This window comes from Anabrus simplex, chromosome 1 (assembly GCF_040414725.1).
Source record: "Anabrus simplex isolate iqAnaSimp1 chromosome 1, ASM4041472v1, whole genome shotgun sequence".
Lineage (NCBI taxonomy): Eukaryota > Metazoa > Arthropoda > Insecta > Orthoptera > Tettigoniidae > Anabrus > Anabrus simplex.
This window is the reverse complement of record NC_090265.1, coordinates 1151294727-1151320876: the sequence shown is the minus strand read 5'-3', so window position 1 is coordinate 1151320876 and position 26150 is coordinate 1151294727. Positions and strand designations below refer to the sequence as shown.

General features: G+C 37.8%; 1 protein-coding gene across 1 annotated transcript in view; it reads right to left on the bottom strand.

Moving 5' to 3' along the window:
• Positions 1-12255: 12255 nt before the first annotated feature.
• Positions 12256-26150, bottom strand: part of Mkp3 (Mitogen-activated protein kinase phosphatase 3) — a 284020-nt gene continuing 270125 nt past the window's right edge. Inside the window, exon 5 of the mRNA XM_067137426.2 lies at positions 12256-14663. Coding sequence (XP_066993527.1) covers positions 14227-14663 — 437 coding nt within the window. The 3' untranslated portion in view covers positions 12256-14226. The remainder of the gene's footprint in view (positions 14664-26150) is intronic.

Genomic DNA, 26150 nt, shown 5'->3' with positions numbered 1-26150 from the left:
CTATCCAGTTGGTAAGTTCATTGTAGAATGGTGGATTTGCTGTCTCACTTTCTCTCTATCAACATTCTGGTGTATTCCCCACTCTCGTTCTTCCCTAATACCTAAGCTTGTACCGTGTGCATGTTGGTATCACGATATTCCAGCCAAGCTCTAATTGTTGAAGGGATATTTAATCTAAAGCGTTAATGTTATCATTTTCATATAAATGAATATGTGGGACTAATATCTCCTATATGCTCTCAGACATGCATCTGCCAATATACAAAACAAGGCAGATAATTTGTACAATTTTACACTGAAGTTTAATGGGTCAAAAGTATAGTGCATTAATGCACTGAAATTATTCATTTCTTATGTGAGCAACACACATTTATTCTGTTCTGCTGGTTTTGCACATAGGTCTAAAATATTAACTTGAATGAACTTGATGTGGTGTGCTAATCTCAATAAATAAAACTTTTCTTAAATCTATACATTATCTGCAATACAGTATTACTTATCATAGGTCTCTTGGAAGACATAGTTTATTTCAGGCAGATCCTAACGTCTCTCAGGGTACTGAAAGTGAAAAACACATAATGTGAATTAAGATAAAATCCATAATCATCATAAAATGACAAAGCCACAACTAAAAACAGTGCTGATGATTAACGATACAATTAAGTAATAAAAACATAGGCTATATCAGCACAAATCACATTTCTTGGTTAGAACTTCTTTTTCTTGTTTAAAAAAAAAATAAATTCCATCATGGGTAACAAATTATTTCTTTCAATTAGGTTACAACATACCCAAAAATAGGACTGGTTAGACATACAACATGCTTTTTAGACCTCACCTTATGAAAGAATGAAAATGGTATAACATTAAAAATGTTCAGAAAGCCATCACAATCTGTTACCACAATAAATGTAATCTCTAATCATCCAGCAGCTCACAAGCAAGCTGCATAAAATAGTATGTTAAATATCTCAATGGATGAAGAAAAAAGAAACAAATAAAAACAATTAATAAAGCATATAGCTAAAACAAATGGGTATGACTCAAAAATTATTTATAAAATTATACACAGAAAAGAAATGAACAAATTAATAAACAATATGTAATATTTACATATTTTGGAAAAAAAATGTGCAAAATGTCTAATATTATAAAGATATTTGACATAAATGTAGCTTTTAGAACAACAAAATTTAACAGAAAATTTACAACTTTCATATATTAACTCAAAAGGATATCAATCACTACTGATCTGCATTTAGGGCAATCACCCAGGTGGCAGATTCCCTATCTGTTGTTTTCCTAGCCTTTTCTTAAATGATTGCAAAGAAATAGGAAATTTATTGAACATCTCCCTTGGTAATTTATTCCAATTCCTAACTCCCCTTCCTATAAACGAATATTTGCCCAATTTGTCCTCTTGAATTCCAGCTTTATCTTCATATCGTGGTCTTACCTACTTTTAAAGACACCATGCAAACTTATTTGTCTACTAATGTCATTCCACGCCATCTCTCCACTCACAGCTCAGAACATACCACTTACAAGTAACAACTCTCATTATTGTTCCGTATTGAAGATGACCTTAGACATAAATATTTATGCCTAACATACCACTTAGTCGAGCAGCTCGTCTCCTTTCTCCCAAATCTTCCCAGCCCCAAACTTTGCAACATTTTTGTAACGCTACTCTTTTGTCGGAAATCATCCAGAACAAATCGAGCTTCTTTTCCTTGGATTTTTTTCCAGCTCTTGAATCAAATAATCATGGGGAGGGTCACATGCACTGGAACAATACTCTAGTCGGGGTCTTACCAGAGACTTATATGCCCTCTCCTTTACATACTTACTAAAACCTCTAAATACCCTCATAACCATGTGCAGAGATCTGTACCCTTTATTTACAATCATATTTATGTGATTACCCCAACGAAGATCTTTCCTTATATTAACACCTAGGTACTTACAATGAGCCCCAAAAGGAACTTTCACCCCACCAATGCAATAATTAAAACTGAGAGGACTTTTCCTATTTATGAAACTCACAACCTGACTTTTAACACCATTTATCAACATACCATTGCCTACTATCCATCTCACAATATTATCGAGGTCATTTTGCAGTTGCTCACAATCTTGCAACTTATTTATTGCTCTGTACAGAATAACATCATCTGCAAAAAGCCTTATCTCTGATTCCACTTCTTTACACATATCATTGATATATATAAGGAAACATAAAGCTCCAATAATACTGTCTTGAGGAATTCCCCTCTTAATTTTTACAGGGTTGATACAGCTTCGCCTACTCTAATTTTCTGAGTTCTATTTTTTAGAAATATAGCTACCCATTCAGTCACTCTTTTTTCTAATCCAATTGCACTCATTTTTGCCAGTAGTCTCCCATGATACATCCTATCAAATACCTTAGATAGGTCAATCACAATGCAGTCCATTTGGCCTCCTGAATCCAAGATATCTGCTATATCCTGCTGGAATCCTACAAGTTGAGCTTCAGTGGAATAACCTTTCCTAAACCCAAACTGCCTTCTATCAAACCAGTTATTAATTTTGCAAACACGTCTAATATAATCAGAAAGAATGCTTTCCCAAAACTTACAAGCAATGCATGTCAAACTGACTGGCCTTCTTCTGACTTCTTTAGTATTAGTCACCTCCTCTATCTGGACATTATCCTGTAACCAACAATCTTTACATACTGCTGACTGAATACTTCTGCCTTTTGAAGATCCTTGCAAACACACTCCCCTGGCTCATTAATGATTCCTGGAATGTCCTTCTTGGAATCTGTTTCTGCCTGAAAGTATCTATGCATACTCTTCCATTTTTCACTAAAATTTATATGACCACCAATTATGCTTGCCATCATGTTATCCTTAGCTGACTTCTTTGCTAGATTCAATTTCCTAGTAAGTTCCTACAATTTCTCCTTACTTCCACAGCTATTTCTAACTCTATTTCTTTCTAACCTGCACCTCCTTCTTAGTCTCTTTACTTCTCTGTTATAATATAGTGTATCTTTAGCATTCCTTACCACCTATAAAGGTACAAACCTATTTTCACATTCCTCAACAATTGTTTATTTATAAAAACCCAGAAGTATACAGGCTCACATGCAGCGATTGTAATAAAATTTACATTGGAAGGACTAGCTAGACATTAGGTCAGTGATATTCAGAACATTTCAAGGCCATTCAATACAATAAATATTCTGCATTTAAAACACATTTATAATAATCATGATTTTAATGGAGTGGAAAAAGACACGGAAATAATTTTTAAAGGTAATTATAGTTTAGAACTAAACATTCAGAAAAATCTGGAAATATTTCTTGCCCAGAAAAAATCCTGAAAAATTGTTAAATGAATCATCTGCTGAAAATATTATATTTAAAACTCTAAGATGACACTTGAATAATGTGCTGCTTACAAACATATAACACTTAGCTGAATGCAACACACTATACAAGATAAAGAGCAGACTTACAATAACACATCGCATGTCCAATCAGTCATACTATTTTTAAGGTATGTTGGAACCTAATTTAAAGAAATAATCTACTTCTGATGAAGGAATTAAATTTGTGAAAATCAGTTCTAACAATGAAATGTAATTGTGCTGATATAGAGTTAGTTTTTTATTACTTAATTGTAATGGACTAAATAGTATCATGATTTCAGAAGATAGATAATATCATCCTTGTGAACCAGCTTTCAGGCTGAATACCCAACATACTAAAGAAAATTTTTACCTGAAATCTGAATGTGCTTCTTGCCGTGCTAACTAAGAACAGAAGAAGAACATCAATAATGGTGTATGATCACCGGAGAAGCTTTTTGCAGGTCTTTTGAGTTTACATCCATGGGCAACCTGCACATCTGAGAGAATGGAGCCCAATTTAGGATGGATTAACCAATGAAGGTTAAACTCCCCAACCCAACTAGGAATTGAAACTGAGACCCCTTGGACAAAAGGCCTGCATGCTAACCAATTTACTATGGATCTGGACCTTCAATAACTGTAAACAATGCATAGTCTGAAAAATGGACAGTGGAGGACAAATATTTAAACTTAATTTCATACGAACTTAAGAAGCAGTTTATTTAGAAAGCCACCAAGTGTCAACATTTTGTATGTTATGTACAGTAATTAAACAGAATAAATGGGTGATCTGGATCTCCTTTCATCCAGATTTTGGGACCAAATTGCAGTGCAATTGATTGGAAAGACCAGAATTGAGTCAGTAGATTTAGTGGCACATTAAATCTCTTATCATGGCAAAATACCAAAACCCCCACACTTGTAAGATTGACGGAAGCTGAAATGACACGGAACAAATACTTGCACCAAAGAATTCTGGTCATTTATTGAACTACATCAATACTGTTAAAAAAATTATCAATGAATTAAAAGCAACATTAAAGAATGATGAATGGCCATCATGAATAGTTTGGAGTTTGATAAAGTAATCTAATACACAAAGGCAACTCCAAAATATATCTTATTGTAGCCTACTGCCTTGGCAGGACGGTTTTGATACAATTCAAAGTAATTAGTGGATGGTATTGTTAAGACTGCATGCAGTAATCACAGCCAATTTAAGTAAATCACCAAAAATGAGCATGCCTGGAGTAATTTCTCTAATAGCAGTCATTTCCACCAACTCTGAATATGAACTTGATTATTAACAACACTACGAGAATAGTTAGATTATCATTATCATTATTGGAAATGGAATTTATACCTGATATATTATATATTATAAGGTCGGACGGCCTCCCGAAATGCAAGGGAGGGGTAGGTCTTGAGGGAAAGGGTCAGGAAGGAGATGGCAGAACAGCAAAATAAAGGATCTCTTTAAAAAGAGAGAGGGACAGTCACATTTAATATATCTGCATACATGTATGTGTATAATATGTATATATTTATATAATTCATTTTATGCTAAATTGAATAATGGAAAGATATTATAACATCCACATTTTTAATGAGAAAATGAAAGAACAATAAATGCTGTGTTGTATTATTTACAAAAGATGTGCATGACAGATTGTAACAATAAAGGCATAACTCTCAAGATCTGTATGAAATCTTTCATAAGTATTTTACTGAAACAATGTTGGACCATATTAATAAAGAAACTCATACATATTCTAGTATATAACTAAATGGCAAGCAAAGAGGTTTGCATAATAATATAGTAATTATCAAAATAAACAATGGATAATTTCAATAAGCTTCTTTGATTGAGCTATATCCACACTCACAGTTCCTGCCAGTAGTTCTATAGTCGTAATATTGAAAGATCTGCTCGGGCAGTTCTTAGAGGGAGGTCCGTTTACTGCCTGCCTGGATGGGAAGAAAGGAGTAGGGGGTATGGCTGCCATGGAAATATGGGCAGACTCAATGCAGTTGCTATGGAGATAAGCCTGCTGGTCGGCTCGTGTTGCTTGGAGTTGCCAAATCTCTCACTTCTGAGTTACTTACAACAGAACAACCAAGTGAGCCAGAAGCGATGGGAAGGAGAAAGGAATGCAAGAATGTGGCAACATCATGCAATGCTCCTCCGTCCAGCCCTACCTGTCAAAATGCTTCTGTTAATATAACGGGTCTGCATGATGAATTTTCAGTGCAAGAACTACGAATTCTGAAAATGCTTTAACCAAAAAGTGAAAGAGCCAACAAAAGTACAATTTTAACACACGTTTTAATTTTTACAAGCACATTTTCTTCAAATAACAAAAAAATTAAAGGCCCTGCTCCAATATTAGCACATCATATGCCAGTTAGCTTGGTACTAGTACTCTTTCAATCAGCACTATTTACTTACTTGTATGGAGTATTACAGAAATACAAAGTGAATGAAAATAAATAAGTGTACAAATCAACATTTAAATTTGTAAGATCATAAATGTCATTAGGGCTTCTAGCATAGGAATGGAGAGGTCAGCATTGGATGATATGCTCAATGGTCTGCTCTTCCTCACCACTGTCGCACAGTACAGAATTCCTCAACTTCACTTATAACAAAGGTAGTTTGATTGACAATGCTCAGTTCTCAATTTGTTGAGATGGTACTACTGTTTCTTTGGGAGGTCACTACCCTTCACTCTTGGTATCTATGCCACTCTTTATGTTTAGCCATTGTCATTTTCTATAAATAATAGCATGATAAACTATCCTCCATTTTATAAAACAACATGCATTTTAAAAATATCAGCTGAAAGGAAATGAAAGCAATTTATTCACATTCAGCAAACATGAAATGAAACTAATTTATTCACATTCAGCACAAACCCAGAAACTAAGACTTCCTTAATAAAAAGAAATGTTAACCTTTTCATTACCTTTTATTTTTTGAATGTAAATAGCATAAACATAAGAAATCACCACAAAAATTTGGTTGAATTTGGTCCAATAACATGATAGATAAATAAAAAAATCCCCAATAAATATTGAACTTAAAATCTGATAAATGATTTTATCAGTTCCTAAATCCTCTTGTGAAATTTGTTGGAAAAAATGTATTAATAACAAAATAAGATCAAGCCTGCATTAAGATACAATAATCTATGGCAGAGTAGAAACCTCGACATTCACGTGGATAAAACTCTTTGAAATCCACACAAATATATGGAGCTCAGTGGTGGATTTGCATAAGACCTGAATAGACTATAACCCAGCGAGGAGAAGTTTTAAGAGCTGCAGGATTTTAGGGTTTATAAAATTGAGAGCAGAGAAGTAACTCACAGAACAAAATGAAAACCATTTACCAGTACCTTTTTTAACTACTTTATACAATAGAATTTCACACAAGTGACTTTTTTGGTATCCAATTTACACTCTTGGCCTAACAACACCTTCAGTCCGTCTGGATTCTCTGGAAGCAGTTAAGTTATTCTCCTTCATCAGAATGATCAGCTTTTGGCAAAGAGGGGATCGGCAGGATGTGTCATCTGTTCTGCCTGTAGATGGTGCAATTAGGTGACTCAGTGTCATGGGACCTTGTCTGGGAGAGTTTATTGATGATTATTCCAAATGTCTATTTGGAGTTAAAATTCATTTTAAGATAAATACTCTTTTCTGGTATTAGAGTGGACAGAGGTTTACTCTTCTTACCAAAGTACAGCTTATCTCTTGCAAATCATTAAAAACTGAGTCTAACCATTATCACTTTGGTACCCCTCTGCTTCTCTTACCCTCCATGACCTAGTCCACTATTCTCAATTTCTTGCTGTACTGGTCACTTACTTTTGAAATCCAGATGTTCCTCCAGGCATCTGCCAGAGATACAGTAAAACAAGGTAGCCTGAACATTAGGTACTCTAGGATGAAGACTTCTCTTGAAAAGGCCTCCTTCATGTTGTAAGGTATTTCCTCATTCATGAGAACATAAAAGTTCCTGTGTGCTTCTCAACTTCATGATACATTATATAATATCAGCCTCATGTCGGTATATTTACTGGCATGTTAAAAAAACTCCTGCAGAACAAAATTCCAGTCCCTTGGTATCTTCAAAATCAGAATAGCTCAAAATAAATAAATGCTACAATATTCATAGGACATGTTTTGTGGTTATGAAAATGTGTTAACCTACAAAATATCTTATTTTAAAATATTTGAGTCAGTTGTGATTTAATTCGGAAGATAGTAGGTTCGAACCCCACTATCGGCAGCCCTGAAAATGGTTTTCCGTGGTTTCCCATTTTCACACCAGGCAAATGCTGGGGCTGTACCTTAATTAAGGCCACGGCCGCTTCCTTCCCACTCCTAGCCATTCCCTGTCCCATCGTCGCCATAAGACCTATCTATGTCGATGCGACGTAAGCAAAAAAAAAAAAAAAACTATTTCTAACCCTTTAGCCCTACAAAATCCAGTAATGCCCTTGAAATATGTTAGCTAGTGTATTCTTGTATTTTTTTATGTATATATGTCAGGGTGGCTAGTTAGAGAAAAATAATTAGTTGCTTACAATTTTCTAATATTTTTTAACTCATGCGATAGAGTGCAGGTTTTCTGAGCTAAAGTTGGCGAGTCTGGTGGTATTTGAAGGCGTTCAAATGTATCAGTCTCATGTCGGTAGATTTACTGGCCACTCCTGTGGAACAGAATTCTAGCGCCTCAGTGTTCCGAAAACTGTTAAAGTAGTTAGTGGGGTGTAAAATAATAATAATAATAATAATAATAATAATAATAATAATAATAATAATAATAATAATAATAATAATAATAATAATAATAATCTTAGAGGCAAAATAGGTTGGTTGTTGAAAAATGAAGGATGTGATTTCCTCTTTCTTGATGTGATGAGAAAAAGAAAGAAAAGGTATTTAGGAGCTCAATTTGGTGGTGACGTTGGCCAATCAGAACACTTTGTAGGACTGCACCAAAGCAAGTACGCTACAGTGACACTGGCTGAAACCAATGGCGTGTTTGATGATGATGGCTCTCAAGCTGTTCTTAAGTCATGTGCAGATTTAGCAACACTGCCATGTAAAGCCCATTTGAATCTGCCCGTGAAGTGATCTGATTAACTAACTTCAGCGGGTGATAAAATGGCAATAGGGCAAGATACTGAATTATTTCTTTCACATTTCTTTCTTTCACCCTCTAACGTTCATATACCCAGTTAACGTTGCTTCCAACCACCCTGTATATCTGCATCAGGTCAGTCTTAAAATATCTAATATTAATAATGATAATAATATTATTAACAAAGATGCACATTGGTCTCAAACAACAATTACCACTGAGCGTGCAAGTAAAATGTGCTCATTATAATGAGTTTAAACCACCAAATTGAAGTCCTAAATACTTTTTCTTTCTTTTTCTCATCACATCAGGAAAAAAGAGTCTGACTCGTTGGCTGAATTGTCAGCGTACTGGCCTTCGGTTCAGAGGGTCCCGGGTTCGATTCCCAGCCGGGTCGGGGATTTTAACATTAATTGGTTAATTCCAATGGCTCGGGGGCTGGGTGTGTGTGGCATATTCAACATAAGAAATCATCCTAGGTAGGGCCCTCATCTTCACAGACATTCAGGTCGCCTGATAGGCCGTCTACTAGAAAAAGACCTGCACCAGGCCTCTCCGGAGGCCATACGCCATTATTATTATTATTATTATTATTATTATTATTAGGAAAGAAGAAATCACATCCTTCATTCTTCAACAACCAACCTATTTTGCCTCTAAGAATTTGGCTCTGGGCTAGTGTTATCTGTTTGACAGTATTGAAAAAACTGAATATTTGAATTTTCCAGAAAAACTGATATTTATAGTCTCCATTAAAAGCATGGCTGTTTTCTTCATCAAGTATGTGATCTGACCTGTATGAATGGTTTACACAAATGTAATAAGGTGGAAAATGCACTACTCTGGATCATCTTTTGATCCAGTAATTTGAATTAAGTCATCATAATTTATGTTGCATAATCAAAATGTTTCTTTGCTACAACCTACAGAAGTTGCTAGCTCCAGTCTCTAAGCCATCTTTGCATTCATTAACAGTGATCAAAGATATATAGTAAATATACTGAAACCAAGATTTTCATGGACTGTTTCATAAAAAGAATGGATTTCATACAGATCTTTCAGTTTCTTTGGTAATAGAAAGAAAAGTTCTGCCAAAGAAGATTCTGTAACAAACAACTATAACAAATAATTTATTTCACAGCTATGATGGCAGTATTTAAATGAAGACTAAGGATGAAGTACAAATTTTTAGAATTTGGAATTACATATTTTAAATGCATATTAACCTTCATGCCACTGTTCTACTTACTTTAAGTGCCCAAGTAGCACATCACGCATAAAATCCTTAACGACCAAGAAAATGTTCTCTCCAAACCTATCTGCAGGACTCAGTCTATAATGAATGACACACTTGAAATCACTATTTTTTTATCCAATTTATCCTTAATTTAGCATTTTTAGGCATCAGTTAATGTGATGATGATGATGATGATGATAGTTGTTCTATGGGGCCAAACTTCCCTAGTCAGTGAACCTTTGCTGAGAAGGGAGGGAGTGTCTACAGTAGACAATACATAAGAGACAGAATCATAGCGTGGAAAATGTATTAGTTCACCAGGAATTTCCATTTGCAACAGGTAAATCACCAACCAGAACCTGAGCTTGATGAGTGACTAGGATAAAACAAAATCTTTATTTACTTGTTTATGATGTGGTCTTTTTTCACAAAATCTCATTCTATCATCTGTATTCTTTATATGTTCATAAAAACTACCCATCCATACAAAATATAAACTTAACTTGTTGAATAAAGATAATCAAACATGTCACATGATTGCCAACTTTCATCACTGAAAGATGGAGTTAATTATGATGTTGCATAAAAGAAGTTGGAAAAATTTCCGTATCAGCCAATTTCAATCATGACTTTTATCCTAGTCACTCATCAAGCTCAGGTTCTGGTTGGTGATTTACCTGTTGCAAATGGAAATTCCTGGTGAACTAATACGTTTTCCACGCTATGATTCTGTCTCTTTGTGCTGCCATAATCATTTGCTTATTGAGAGTTTGAAGTTATAGTAATTTGATTGATAAAAATGATTTTATTTCCAGTCATAAATAACGCCCTGGATTTATCTGCAGATATCCGTGAAGTTAGTGTCTTAGGGGATGCAAACTGTATGGCAGAGTGGTTAATTTTGGTGAAATTTTCTAAATAGTGAAGTTTATTGATTTTCACTCAGGTAAACTCTTCTTTTTGCTTGTGGTTAGGCGACCCTTGACAATGGTATGGAGAGTGCTGATATATTAGGAGCCTTGAGACCATAAAGCCATAAATCTGACAAAAGCCTAACTGGCTCCTGACCACAGTTAGTGGAAGGAAGGAACAAAGATTCCAAAAGAGAACCGCTTAGTATGTCCGTAGTTACACAAGAGGAAATTCCTCATAAACCTATGACTGTAGGGAATCTGGTGCCAGGCCTGTTGTATTATATTAACAAATATATCCATTTCAATACCGTGAGTGTAATATAGTTATATATTTACAACATATTTACAACATCTGCAGATAGCCATTCGCGGATGCGGATGAAGGAAGTGCTGATGCGGGTAATATTTTGTATATCCACACCGGGCTCTAGTCACGAATTCAATTCATTATAAGTTTCTGCAAGCTTATCTATGCTTCGATGTTAATAGACCAACTATTCGTTGTTGTTGTTGTTGTTGTTGTTTGCAAAGTTTTCATTGTTTTGTTTGGGTCATCAGTCCACAGACGGGTGAGAATTTCTCGGAACACATTCAATTTGAATCAATTAATATTATGACGCAGCTCTACGAAGTGCTCATGAGCTGTATGCTATGAAATAGAGAATGAAATAGATAAGCAGGGAGTCACTAAATCAGTGTTGCGTTGACAGAATATCCATATAGGGTAGTTTAAATGTAAATAAAAGGGGATAAAATATGTTTTCACCCAATAATCACCAAAAAGTATAAACTTGATCATTAATTTGTGTCAAATACATACTGTAACTGAATTTGTAAGAAGATAATGTTCAATAGTCTGGTTGATCACAAAGGATATATACAGAATGTCAACTAAAAGTCACATTATTATTTTTTAATTTTTTTTGAAGATATCCTGGTGGGTCAACATCCTGAGAAAATTAATTATACCAGTGTGTCATGGAAATTTAATTTTAGAACTTTGTACAGAGACCCCTTATAACAGACGATTTGTCACTGATTAGTTTGAAGAGAAGATGGAAATAGGTTTTAAATGATTTCATGAGTGTATTAAAGCTCACTTATATCCATGTGACTATTGTCATCATTACCATCATAAAGGGGGGAAATTCAAAGAATTTTGTCATCATTATATGACTAGGATTCAGCCCTTCAATTTGTTTACTGCTACATCTGAAACATCCTAATTATGTGGATCACTAAGCAAAATCTCTATTGTCATATAGAAGTATGACAATTTACATCAAGCAACACAATCTTTGGAAGCCTCTGTTGTCAATTTCATGATCTGATTTCAGAAGGAGATTTTCTATATTTGAGACAAGTGATATACAAAAGCAATTATGTATACTGTATAATTTGTCATCAATAATTGCTTTTAATTTTAAACAAGTGTTCAACAAATTATTTATATATCTTCAAGACAGTGATTTGTATTTATTGAAGTATACCAACAGATCATAAGAATTTTCATTTACAAGTGTTGAGTTATATCCTCAAGGCAGTGACTTATTCTGGTGGATATCAAATATATCAGAATATATCAGAACAATTTTCAAGTATTACACTATTTTTGTTACATATATTGCCAATTAGATTTTATAAAGTGTTTTAAGATCTTATGGCTGATGATGGCTTAATATTAATAGGCCAAAACTAGCACCAAGATTAAAATAAATTGAAGTACTAATTTTATATTGTATTGATTAGGTGGATCACCTCATTTGTCTACAATTATTATATTGTCATCAATATGGAACATAAAAATTATAAACTTTGAGGTGCTAGTCATACGGCCAGTAATGCTACTATGACACTTTCTGGCCCAGAGAGGAAAGCATTGCCTAACTACCTCACTTCTCATCATGCCTGGTATGCCTCATATTGGTGCCACCATTGGTTTTTATGGTTTCCGTATAACCACATAACCTTTGGTGGATACTATTTGAGGATTCAACCAGCCTCTGAGCTGACAACATGACAATGCATTTCTAATTAAATGGACTTCTTTGTATAAACTAGACAAAATACTTTAGGTTTTTTTTAATTATATAAGTAACAGATTATCTTAACTTCATGCTTACTACTGCTGTTCAATGAAGACCTACTAATACAGTTCCCGAAACATTGCATATTAACCTACGATTGGTATAATTTGTGAAGTCTGCACATATTTAATTTCAAGTTGTATTAATTTATTTTGAAGTTTATCTTCCTGGCACCCAACATTTATTTTAATTTTTGTAGTCACAATACTGAAACAGCAATAAGAGCACTGTAGACTAAAAGACTTAAAAGATTTTACTTCAATCCTACCCTTCGCAAAGTAAATGAACGAAAAATCATAATGTTGCCAGTAGGAAGAATGATGAACAAAACTTATGACTTGTGTGTGATTTCTTCATCTTGTTGGAGTGCAGTTTGATTAACTTACATTAGACCTAGCAACAGCTCCCGATACACCCTCAATATACAATGTACAAGAAAAAGGAATGCAATTCATTTATTGACGTCTAAACCAGCTCCTGAATTTACGAAGCATGATAAACACAGCAAGTACAACAAATAATTAACATGGATGTCTTATAAACTCATTTATTAAAGTAAAGAATTTTGTGAAGGAAGGAAGAGTTTTGATTCAAGCTTCCGTAAAATACTCTGTTAATGGTCACTAAGAGGAAGTAAGAGTAAAGTATAAGTTTTCCTTATACATTCACAGAAGATACTGTATTCAATATTTAAATTTAACAGCGATCTGAGAATAAAAATTGGAAGAAATCTAATGGTAACAAGTTCAACTTTCAATAAAAACTGAGCCGTGCAGATAGGGCTTGGCATTTACAAAACGTACTCCACAGACAACTTGTTATGGCATAATGGGTGGTGAATAGGGTGGGTAGGGGTAGGAGATAAGTAAGCGATGGGAAAGTAGAACCCAAGTTTCCAATATTATTTATGGCCTCCATTTAACATTCAAACAATATTCTGGAAATGAGAATAATACTAACATGTCAACAAAACTGTAACAACTGACCTTTCCATTTCTAAGAGTTAAAACAGAGGGGATATTTCAAACGTGGACGTCAAAGGACTAGGGGAATATGGAAGGGATTAGGTATATGGGGAAGACGTATTTGTCTCCTTGTTAACAAACTTACTTCTCTGTTTAAACAACCTCTCTTTCAAGATCTATTTCTCCTCAACAGCAAATCTCAAAAGTTACATTTTGAGAAGAGGATCATCATGAAACCATATTTAAAAATATGGCAAACTCTTGGCTAACAACATATAGCAAAAACATATTTTTGCAATTTATTTGTTGAAAATGGGAGTATCATTTTTCTTTCTGGGGAAGGACACATGGCGCTTTCAAATCTTTTCACATTGGACTGCAAAAAAATATTCCTTTTAGAAACTAAAAAAAAAATTTTTTTGCATGTGAACCTTTTTAAAACTGCCATCGTGTCTTCCCCTCACATTCTCACTCCCCGCTAGTGGATGTCCATCTATCAAACTCGATACCACTATCAGGACTTGTACCAACTGCCAATGGACTGAGGAAATGGGCTGCACATTTACAGTCGGGAGGACAACTTGTTGTATTAGTATCCTGCTGACTGGCGGAAGCTTGCGATTCGCTTTCACTTGGCTCTGGACATGCTGCAGCATCAGATGCTCCTTTTTCTGTTTGGTTGCTATCACTATCTCTGCTTGCTAACTCCCGTTCAAAACTATAGAGCTGCTCCATGAAGTGGAAGTTAGGTGCAATGTTAGACTTACGACTCCGTACTAAGTTGAATGCATCGTTCAAATTCAATGACAGCTTGTACATGAGGTAGGCCACAGTGATGGTAACAGAACGAGACACACCTGCAAGGCAATGCACCAATACGCCTTTTTCATTGCTCCGCGCTTCATCTGAAAGCAGAAAATATGCCACAATATTAATTCACTTAAACTATTATTATCATATCATTGCTTATAAGCTAGAAAAAGGATGTTAGCCACTATGGCCTCTTTGGCAATTATTTTCTCTGAATCCTCTCACATAGGATTTTAAGGTCTTCAAATTTGAGAAGTACTTTTACTTGAAACTCTAGATAATGGAACAGGCATAATTAATTGCCAATTTATGCAATTCAATGAAGGTTTTTAAATTGTTGTTCATAATGATCTGTCAGTCTGTCTGCTAGGTCATCAACCCAGAGAATGGTTGAATTCTCAAATAGTAGCACCAGAGGAGGTTGTGCGGTTATACAGAAAGTACACAAACTGATGGTGGCACCAAAATGAAGCATACTAAGCAAGATGAGGAGTGAGGTAGTTTGCCATTTCATTCATTACTGGACCAGAAAGTGCTGTTGCAGCATGACTGACCCCACGAGTAACACCTTTCATAACACTCGGAAACATTAGAAATGCTCCGAATGTCATTACTCAACACCCTCCATACCTCAGTAGCATCTATATTGTCACAGCCATAGATGAGACTGGGACTTTAGTGGAAGTTATATTTTGCTTTGGTCTGTGCTAAGAGGGAGATGCAAAACTATTGCATTCATCAAGAAATGGCAACTTGTGCAATATTGGACTTAGTTTGTCTAAATTCATTAAAAGTAGTCCTTTTGACTGCAATTCATAAATAACACATAGGATACAATCATTATAGGTAGATGTAATTCTCCCATCAGACTGTCCCAAAACCAAGAAGAATATCATTATCCACAGATTACTTCCAACTTTAGATTTACTTTTCTCACAGCTCAGTGATGTAGCAATATGGTAGCCCTTTTCCAAATAGGCTGCTTTGGGTTCACTTGTATATTCAAACCTCAGGATTCCTTAATTTTAATTACGTTCACTTTCATTAATAATGAACTTAAAACAAGCCAACAAGACAGGTTTGAGAATCTCCATAGAAAAACCAAAATTTATTACAAACATCAAGAATGTTCCAAAATGTTTGGCAACAGAAATTAGTCCAGTGGAAAATGTAACAAAATTCAAATATCTCGGAGAAATAATTCAAGAAAATTGTTTAGACAAATCTGCAGTAGAAGAAAGGGTACATAAGATGGAAAGAGCATATGGTATCACAAAGAATTTTTACAGAATAACAAAAAGTATCTATCTAAAAATCTTAAAGTAAGATACTACACTACAGTGGTGAGACTGGAATGCCTATATGCAAGTGAATGCCTGGTACTAAACTATAGATTAGATAAACTTGAGGTACACCCGAGCTCAATAGCTGCAGTCGCTTAAGTGCGGCCAGTATCCAGTATTCGGGAGATAGTGGGTTCGAAACCCACTGTCGGCAGCACTGAGGATGGTTTTCCGTAGTTTCCCCATTTTCACACCAGGCAAATGCTGGGGCTGTACCTTAATTAAGGCCACGGACGCTTCCTTCCCACTCCTAGCCCTCTCCTGTCCCATCGTCACCATAAGACCTATCTGTGTCAGTGCGACGTAAAGCAACTAGCAAAAATAAACTTGAGGTACTACAAAGGAGAATCATGAGAAAAATCTTAGGCACTGTGAAAACAACAGAAGTATGAAAATTAAGATCTAATGATGAAATATACAGGAACACAGAAAACATAACAGAAACCATAAGAAAAAGGAGACCAGACTATTGAATATTATCTTCTTACAAATTCAGTTACAGTATGTATTTGATACAAATTAATGATCAACAAGCCAAGTTTATACTTTTTGGTGATTACTGTTGAAAAAATATTTTATCCCCATTTATTTACATTTAAACTACCCTATATGGATATTCTGTCAATGCAACACTGATTTAGTGACTCCCCGCTTATCTATTTCATAGCATACAGATCATGAGCACTTCGTAGAGCTGTGTCATAATACACTGACTGACAGAGCAAATGCAACACCAAGAAGGAGTGGTCAGAACTTTATGCCAATTGCAGGGTAGACTGACGTCACTGAGGTATGCTCATGATGTGAAATGCGCCGCTGTGCTGCGCACATAGCGAACGATAAATGGGACACGGCGTTGGCGAATGGCCCACTTCGTACCGTGATTTCTCAGCCGACAGTCATTGTAGAACGTGTTGTCGTGTGCCACAGGACACGTGTATAGCTAAGAATGCCAGGTCGCCGTCAACGGAGGCATTTCCAGCAGACAGACGACTTTACGAGGGGTATGGTGATCGGGCTGAGAAGGGCAGGTTGGTCGCTTCGTCAAATCGCAGCCGATTCCCATAGGGATGTGTCCACGGTGCAGCACCTGTGGCGAAGATGGTTGGCACAGGGACATGTGGCACGTGCGAGGGGTCCAGGCGCAGCCCGAGTGACGTCAGCACGCGAGGATCGGCGCATCGCCGCCAAGCGGTGGCAGCCCCGCACGCCACGTCAACCGCCATTCTTCAGCATGTGCAAGACACCCTGGCTGTTCCAATATCGACCAGAACAATTTCCCGTCGATTGGTTGAAGGAGGCCTGCACTCCCGGCGTCCGCTCAGAAGACTACCATTGACTCCACAGCATAGACGTGCACGCCTGGCATGGTGTCGGGCTAGAGCGACTTGGATGAGGGAATGGCGGAACGTCGTGTTCTCCGATGAGTCACGCTTCTGTTCTGTCAGTGATAGTCACCGCAGACGAGTGTGGCGTCGGCGTGGAGAAAGGTCAAATCCGGCAGTAACTGTGGAGCGCCCTACCGCTAGACAACGCGGCATCATGGTTTGGGGCGCTATTGCGTATGATTCCACGTCACCTCTAGTGCGTATTCAAGGCACGTTAAATGCCCACCGCTACGTGCAGCATGTGCTGCGGCCGGTGGCACTCCCGTACCTTCAGGGGCTGCCCAATGCTCTGTTTCAGCAGGATAATGCCCGCCCACACACTGCTCGCATCTCCCAACAGGCTCTACGAGGTGTACAGATGCTTCCGTGGCCAGCGTACTCTCCGGATCTCTCACCAATCGAACACGTGTGGGATCTCATTGGACGCCGTTTGCAAACTCTGCCCCAGCCTCGTACGGACGACCAACTGTGGCAAATGGTTGACAGAGAATGGAGAACCATCCCTCAGGACACCATCCGCACTCTTATTGACTCTGTACCTCGACGTGTTTCTGCGTGCATCGCCGCTCGCGGTGGTCCTACATCCTACTGAGTCGATGCCGTGCGCATTGTGTAACCTGCATATCGGTTTGAAATAAACATCAATTATTCGTCCGTGCCGTCTCTGTTTTTTTCCCCAACTTTCATCCCTTTCGAACCACTCCTCCTTGGTGTTGCATTTGCTCTGTCAGTCAGTGTATTAATTTATTCAAATTGAATGTGTTCTGAGAAATTCTCACCCATCTGTGACTGATGACATAACAGAAACCATAAGAAAAAGGAGATTGCAATTTTTTGGACATATTTACTGAATGGATGATTCCAGATTAACAAAAAAGATTTTCAAGTACCTTTGGGACAAAAAGGCAACAACTAGCTAGATTAAATATAAGAGAAGAAGAAACTATGGACAGCGAGATTTTTAGAAAGAGGGTAGTAAGTATGGAAGGATTCCAAGGAAGATTGAACAAGAAACCTAGTGCGAAGTGGTCCGAGGACAGAAAGAAACAGTGAAAAGATGAAAGAATATTGGAAGGAACAGAAGAGAAAACAATAAAGTATGAAGAATTGAACTGAAATTGGCACATGATCCTTAACAGGCCTCATCAGAAAGAAGAAGAAGAAGAACTTAAAACATACATCCAGCAGAGACTTAACAATGTCACATGCAGTAGAGAAATCACTGGCTGCTTTTGGAAACAGTCAAAACACATTAGCCATGGCATGTCTAAGATTTTTAATATTCTCTTTACAGTATATCCATTGCCTATTACTGAAGCAAATAACATGTCCTATTACTACAAATTAATGTACTGTAATTTACTTTTTGTAATACAATGAATTTGCGTGGATTTTCTGGATCTGAATTAGTTCCGAACATCTGGCAAGGAATACAATATACCGTACTCTTGAAGATAATACATCAAACCCTAAACCATTTAAATGGAGTGAAAGATTCCTGAGAGTTCAGTCTCACTGGTCATATTGATGAGCGTTCTAAAACTTTTATTTGGCTGCTGGAATCCCTCAAGACATTCCTCTTACATTCTCACTCCCTGCTAATGGATGTCCATCTATCGAATCCCATACCACTATCAGGACTTACGATTTTCCGTGTTGTCTTCTGTTCGCGAGAAAAAAAAATGCCATGACTTATGACTCGACCCTCGTAGTATAAAATCAAAGGAGATATACAAAAATGTATTTTAAGACCTACCTCTACACCAGCAATCATAAAGGTCCATTAAATGCCTGCGGGACCCTGCCTCTTAATTTTTACAGGATCAGATAATGCTTTACCTACTCTAATTCTCCGAGTCTATTTTCTAGAAATTTAGCCACCCATTCAATCATTCTTTTGTCTAGTACAACAGCCCCCATTTTCACCAGTAGTCTTATAATCTACCCTATCAAAAGCCTTGGATAGGTCAATAGCGATACAGTCCAATTACTTGAATTAAAATATCTGCTATATCTTGCTGGAAACGTAGAAGTTGAGCCTCACTGGAATAACCGTTCTGAAACCCAAACTACGTTCTATCAAACCAGTTAGTAATTTCGCAAACGTGTCTAATGCAGTCAGTATTGACAATGTTTTAACAATAACATATAATTTGAATGAGCCTCCGTGGCTCAGGGGGCTTTTCACCACTGGGTCCCGTAGTTCAGAGATTTGTGCTGGACAAAGCGGAGGCGGGACATGTTTTTCTCCAGTTACTCCGGTTTTCCCTGTCTTTCATTCCAGCAACACTCTGCAATATCATTTCATCTCTCAGTCATTAATCACTGCCCCGGAGGAGTGCGACAGGCTTCGGCAGCCGGCGCATTACCTACCCTCGCCGCTAGATGGGGCTTCATTCATTCCATTCCTGACCCAGTCGAATGACTGGAAAGAGGCTGTGGATTTTCATACAATTTGAAATATTTGCTTCATAGATATGTATGATTTGTTTCTTTCAGATAGTGTTATTCAAACATTGCATTCCAGTGAAAAAATGTGTAATCATAATGTAGTTTGTTTCTACATTTACTGAAATGAAATAAGTATACTACCATACCTCTAGTGTGTTCACATTTGCGTGCTGATTTTCAGTTAATATACACCACAAGTTACGCCGATAATTACGGCAAGTAATATATATGCTTAAAATGCATATTACTCGTACTTTATCTGCAACTTACGTAAGGACTTTATGTGGCCCGGTATTCCTTGGGGAGAAATTGGTAGGCTTAACTTTAGTCCTTCTGAAAGGGAGATTTAGATAGGACTTCAGAAAGAAAGGAATGACACCACTTCAGAATTTGCCAAGAATTAAAATGACTAATCATGGTGTACAATTTTAAAGCTTAGCGATGGTGAGATACGAGCCAACCTATCTGCCAAATCAATGAGTGATGAACTGATGACTATATTGACGACGGGACGCATACATGTGTTACACTCGGATTCGATTGAAATTTGGTAGGAATATTCGTGGGAGGCAATAGAATGCTAAGGTGAAAACTTCATGTGCCCAGCGCAAGTTTAAACGCCAAAATTGAACAAATAAATAGTCGTAAAATTAGAAGTGCCGCGGGAGTATCGGGGTGTGGCGGAGAGGTAGGGAGGAGCGAAGCAGCGGATGTGAACCAACCAGGCTGTAACGAGCTGCGCCAGCAGCCAGGCAGCGTATAGTTAGCGCGTTCCCCTTAACTTCCCGATCAGATGTGCAAAGCGTAAATATTAAAACAGCACATGGAACAAGTATACAAAGGACGATGTTTGAACAACGATGCCAATAAGGTTTGAAAAATTACAATGAGTAACAAGAACTCGGGCGTGAATTTTTCAAACCTTATTGGCATCGTTGTTCAAACATCGTCCTTTGTATACTTGTTTCATGTGCTGTTTTAATATTTACGTTTCGCACATCTGATCGGGAAGTTAAGGGGAACGCGCTAACTATACGCTGCCTGGCTGTTGGCGCAGCTCGACGCAGCCCGGTTGCTTCACGTCCGCTGCTTCGCTCCTCCCTACCTCTCCGCCACACCCCGATACTCCCGCGGCACTTCTAATTTTACGACTATTAATTTGTTCAATTTTGGCGTTTAAACTTGCGCTGGACACATGCAGTTTTCACCTTAGCATTCTACTGCCTCCCACGAATATTCCTACCAAATTTCAACCGAATCCGAGTGTAACACATGTATGTGTTCCCTCGTGAGCTATACTAGTCGGTCACAAAAATAATGATGAAAACAATTTGCACCGCTTAGTCATGCCATTGTTCATCCTCTTTCTTGGAAGGGTAATAGGGAGGTACATTCAGGGAAACGGGATGGCCTAGGGAGCGGTGATAAGGGAACAGGGAACTGGAAATCAAGTTGGGAGGACATAAAATTGTTAGTGTTGAACTGTAGAACTATTGTAAAGAAAGGAATAGAATTAAGTAATTTAATAGATATATATTTACCAGATATTGTGAGTTGAATCATGGCTGAGAAATGATATAATGGATGCAGAAATTTTCTCACGGCACTGGAGTGTGTATCGTAGAGATAGGATAGGAATGGTGGGAGGGGGAGTGTTCATTCTTGTGAAAGAAGAATTTGTAAGCTACGAAAAAGTTAAAGATGAGACACATGAAATTCTAGGTGTAAGGCTCATTTCTAAAGATAATAGGCAACTTGATATATTTGGATGTACAGATCGGGAAAGGGTAGCACTAACGCGGATTCGGAATTATTCGATAGGATAGTCAGCTATGTGGGAAACAACATGGAAAGAAATGTGATTGTAGCGGGCGATCTGAATTTGCCAGATGTCAATTGGGAAGGAAATGCGAACGACAGGAAGCATGACCAACAAATGGCAAATAAGTTAATATGGGAAGGACAGTTGATTCAGAAAGTGATGGAACCAACCAGAGGGGAAAATATCCTGGATGTGGTGCTGATAAAACCAGATGAGTTCTATAGGGAAACTGAAGTAACAGATGGTATTAGTGATCATGAAGCTGTTTTTTGTGGTAGTTAAAATAAATGTGATAGAAAGGAAGGTCTTAAAAGTAGGACTATTAGGCAGTACCATATGGCTGATAAAGCAGGCATGAGGCAGTTTCTAAATAGTAACTTTGATCGGTGAAAAACGGTAAATAAGAATGTAAACAGACTCTGGGATGGTTTTAAAGAAATTGTTGAGGAATGCGAAAACAGGTTTGTACCTTTAAGGGTGGTCAGGAATGGTAAATACCCACCTTATTATAATAGAGAAATAAAGAGACTAAGAAGGAGGTGCAGACTGGAAAGAAATAGAGTTAGAAATGGCTGTGGAAGTAAGGAGAAATTGAAGGAACTTACTAGAAAGTTGAATCTAGCAAAGAAGTCAGCTAAGGATAACATGATGGCAAGCATAATAAGCAGTCATACAAATTGTAGTGAAAAATGGAAGGGTATGCATAGGTATTTTATGGCAGAAACAGGTTCCAAGAAGAACATTCCAGGAATAATTAATGAACAAGGGGAGTGTGTTTATGAGGATCTTCAAAAGGCAGAAGTATTCAGTCAGCAGTATGTAAAGATTGTTGGTTACAAGGATAATGTCGAGATAGAGGAGGAGACTAAGGCCAAAGAAATAATATTATTTGCATATGATAAAAATGATATTTACAATAAGATACAAAAGTTGAAAACTAGAAAAGCGGCTGGAATTGATCAGATTTCTGGAGATATACTAAAGACAATGGGTTGGGATATAGTACCATATCTGAAGTACTTATTTGATTATTGTTTGGTCGGAGGAGCTATACCAGATGAATGGAGAGTTGCTATTGTAGCCCCTGTGTATAAAGGAAAGGGTGATAAGACATAAAGCTGAAAATTACAGGCCAGTAATTTTGACATGTATTGTATGTAAGATTTGGGAAGGCATTCTTTCTGATTATATTAGACATGTTTGTGAAATTAATAACTGGTTCGATAGAAGGCAATTCGGTTTTAGGAAAGGTTATTCCACTGAGGCTCAACTTGTAGGATTTCAGCAAGATATAGCAGATATCTTGGATTCTGGAGATCAAATGGACTGTATCGCGATTGACCTGTCTAAAGCATTTGATAGGGTGGATCATGGGCGACTACTGGAAAAAATGATTGCAATTGGACTAGACAAAAGAGTTACTGAATGGGTTGCTATATTTCTAGAAAACAGATCTCAGAGAATTAGAGTAGGTGAAGCTTTATCTGACCCTGTAATAATTAAGAGGGGAATTCCTCAAGGCAGTATTATCGGACCTTTATGTTTTCTTATATATATAAATGATATGAGTAAAGGAGTGGAATCGGAGGTACGGCTTTTTGCGGATGATGTTATTCTCTATAGAGTGATAAATAAGTTACAAGGTTGTGAGCAACTGCAATGTGACCTCGAAAATGTTGTGAGATGGACAGCAGGCAATGGTATGTTGGTAAACGGGGTTAAAAGTCAGGTTGTGAGTTTCACAAATAGGAAAAGTCCTCTGAGTTTTAATTACGGCATTGATGTGGTGAAAGTTCCTTTTGAGGATCATTGTAAGTACCTAGGTGTTAATATAAGGAAAGATCTTCATCGGCGTAATCACATAAATGGGATTATAAATAAAGGGTACAGATCTCTGCACATGGTTATGAGGGTGTTTAGGGGTTGTAGTAAGGATGTAAAGGAGAGGGCATATAAGCATCTGGTAAGACCCCAACTAGAGTATGGTTCCAGTGTATGGGACCCTCACCAGGATTACCTGATTCAAGAACTGGAAAAAATCCAAAGAAAAGCAGCTCGATTTGTTCTGGGTGATTTCCGACAAAAGAGTAGCGTTACAAAAATGTTGCAAAGTTTGGGTTGGGAAGAATTGAGAGAAAGAAGAAAAGCTGCTCGACTAAGTGGTATGTTTCGAGCTGTCAGCGGAGAGATGGCGTGGAATGACATTAGTAGACGAATAAGTTTGAGTGGCGTTTATAAAAGTAGGAAAGATCACAGTATGAAGATAACGTTGGAATTCAAGAGGACAAACTGGGCAAATATTCATTTATAGGAAGGGGAGTTAGGGATTGGAATAACTTACCAAGGGAGACGTTCAATAAATTTCCAATTTCTTTGAAATCATTTAGGAAAAGGCTAGGAAAGCAACAGACAGGGAATCTGCCACCTGGGCGACTGCCCTACATGCAGATCAATATTGATTGATTGAAGTAATTCTTATACATCCACGAATTGTTGGTCCAAGCATTATTTAAGAATTTATCGTCCTTTTTTCATTACGTCCAAAACAGCAATATGTAAATAAAATTCAGGAAACTCAATCATCTTGGGAAGGCGTGGTATCCAACTGATGAGCCCATGCCGCGCTGGGGCGAAACACTGGTAATTTTTTAACGACTGAGTTTCCTGAATTGTATTTAGCTATCGCAATCGGAAGCCATATTTTTGGTCAACCATGTGAATGATTTACAAATGTTTCGTCCTCATTAACACCTACGTGTTCTCTATTTATTACAGCGGGAGGGTCATTCAGGTGGTGTTCTACACGAGGGTTGATTCTCGCGACAAACACACCAGCCTCAACCTCAGCTATATTGCCAGTGTTGGTGTGATTGCCATCATTCCAAAATGTCAGTATTTTCTAGATATACCAGGCGAATTGGCCGTGCGGTTAGGAGCGCGCAGCTGTAAGCTCGCATCCGAGAGATAGTGGGTTTGAACCCCACTGTCGGCAGCCCTGAAGATGGTTTTACGTTAGTTTCCCATTTTCACACCAGGCAAATGCTGGGGCTGTACCTTAATTAAGGCCACGGCCGCTTCCTTCCCATTCCTAGGCCTTTCCTGTCCCATCGTCGCCATAAGACGTATCTGTGTCGGCGCGACATAAAGCAACTAGCAATATATATATATATAGATGCCATTTCTCTGATCTCACATCGCCAATAGCCTATACCTTCCGCCAAATGTTTGCTCCGGGAATGAAACTGGTATGCAAGCCTACAGTTATTATAAACGAATTTAGGCTTAACACGATTCGCTTCAATGAATGATGCAATGGACGAAACAATGGGCCAACTTTATCAATGCAATAGTGTGGATGAAATGTCGGTACGCGCAACCCTTCGTTCGACATAACTTTTAGTGACCTATCTGAGTTTGGACGAAAAATTCTGAAAGCAACGCCGCTGGTCAGGAAAAGGAGGACGAAACAGTCGTGGATGAAACACGCTGGACAAAATGTCCTGGAAGCAACTGGGCATCCATCCTCTCATAACACTGCTGGGCTGAGTAGCACAGATGGTAGAGCTCCGGCCTTCTGGTGGTTTCGATCGCGGTTCAGTCCGGTGGCATTCGGAGGGGCTCAAATATGCCAGCCTCGTGTGGGTATTACTGGCGCGCAAAAGAACTCCTGCGGGACAACACCGCGGCATCTCCGAAAACCGTAGAAGTAATTAGTGGAACGTAAAACCTGGAACATTAATTACCTCTTAACACTAATGGCAGTGATACGACCCTTCGAAGATTAATCTATCCGGAAAAGAAGGGGAATGGCCACGAAGGGTATGAAAATAAAAGACTCCCTGGGTCTCCAAGCCTAACACCGCTGGGGTCGGAAGAAACCAAGCGTTGACCAGAAGAGGTCAGATAGGAAAGGTGAAAGTTAGGAGTATGGTATAAATTGATACAATGCCAAACTCAGGTAGGGGCCCCTTAGACACCAACACGCGCTTCCTAGTTGAAACCCCCCAAAAATTCCCCTTTTAGTCACCTCATACGACTGGCAGGAAATCCGTGGATGTGTCCTACTGTCCCCACCCACAGCGGGCCAAGAGTAAGTGAAAGAAAGAAAGAAAGAAAGCTTAACTAATTAACTAATATCGTGGCCATAGTCAACCCCCCCCCCCTCCCCGCTTTATGTGGTATACGAAGTTGACTTTTCATTTTCACAATTGCCATATGCATTGGCAGGGATTCAAACCACGGTCGTCTTAGAAAGAAGCCAATTCCAACGTCACTTGGCTAAAACGCCCCGTTAAGTGATATCAGTAAACCACTACTGGGTACATTTCAGATGGTATCAAATCAAGCATGGGTACAAGCGAGATAGACAATCCTTCTTCCTACCCTAGAAGATTCAATACCGGCACAAGAAAATCAGACCCCTGCTTTGAATAATGCCTAACAACTATAGAAATTACATTTTTTTTAAAGCTCCTGACTGAACTGAAGTAAAAACCTGGAAGACTTTAGAGCTTCTACGTAAAGAAAAGATAGCGCAGTTGCAGGGCCAAGAGGTTTCACCTCACGACCCTTGGCATT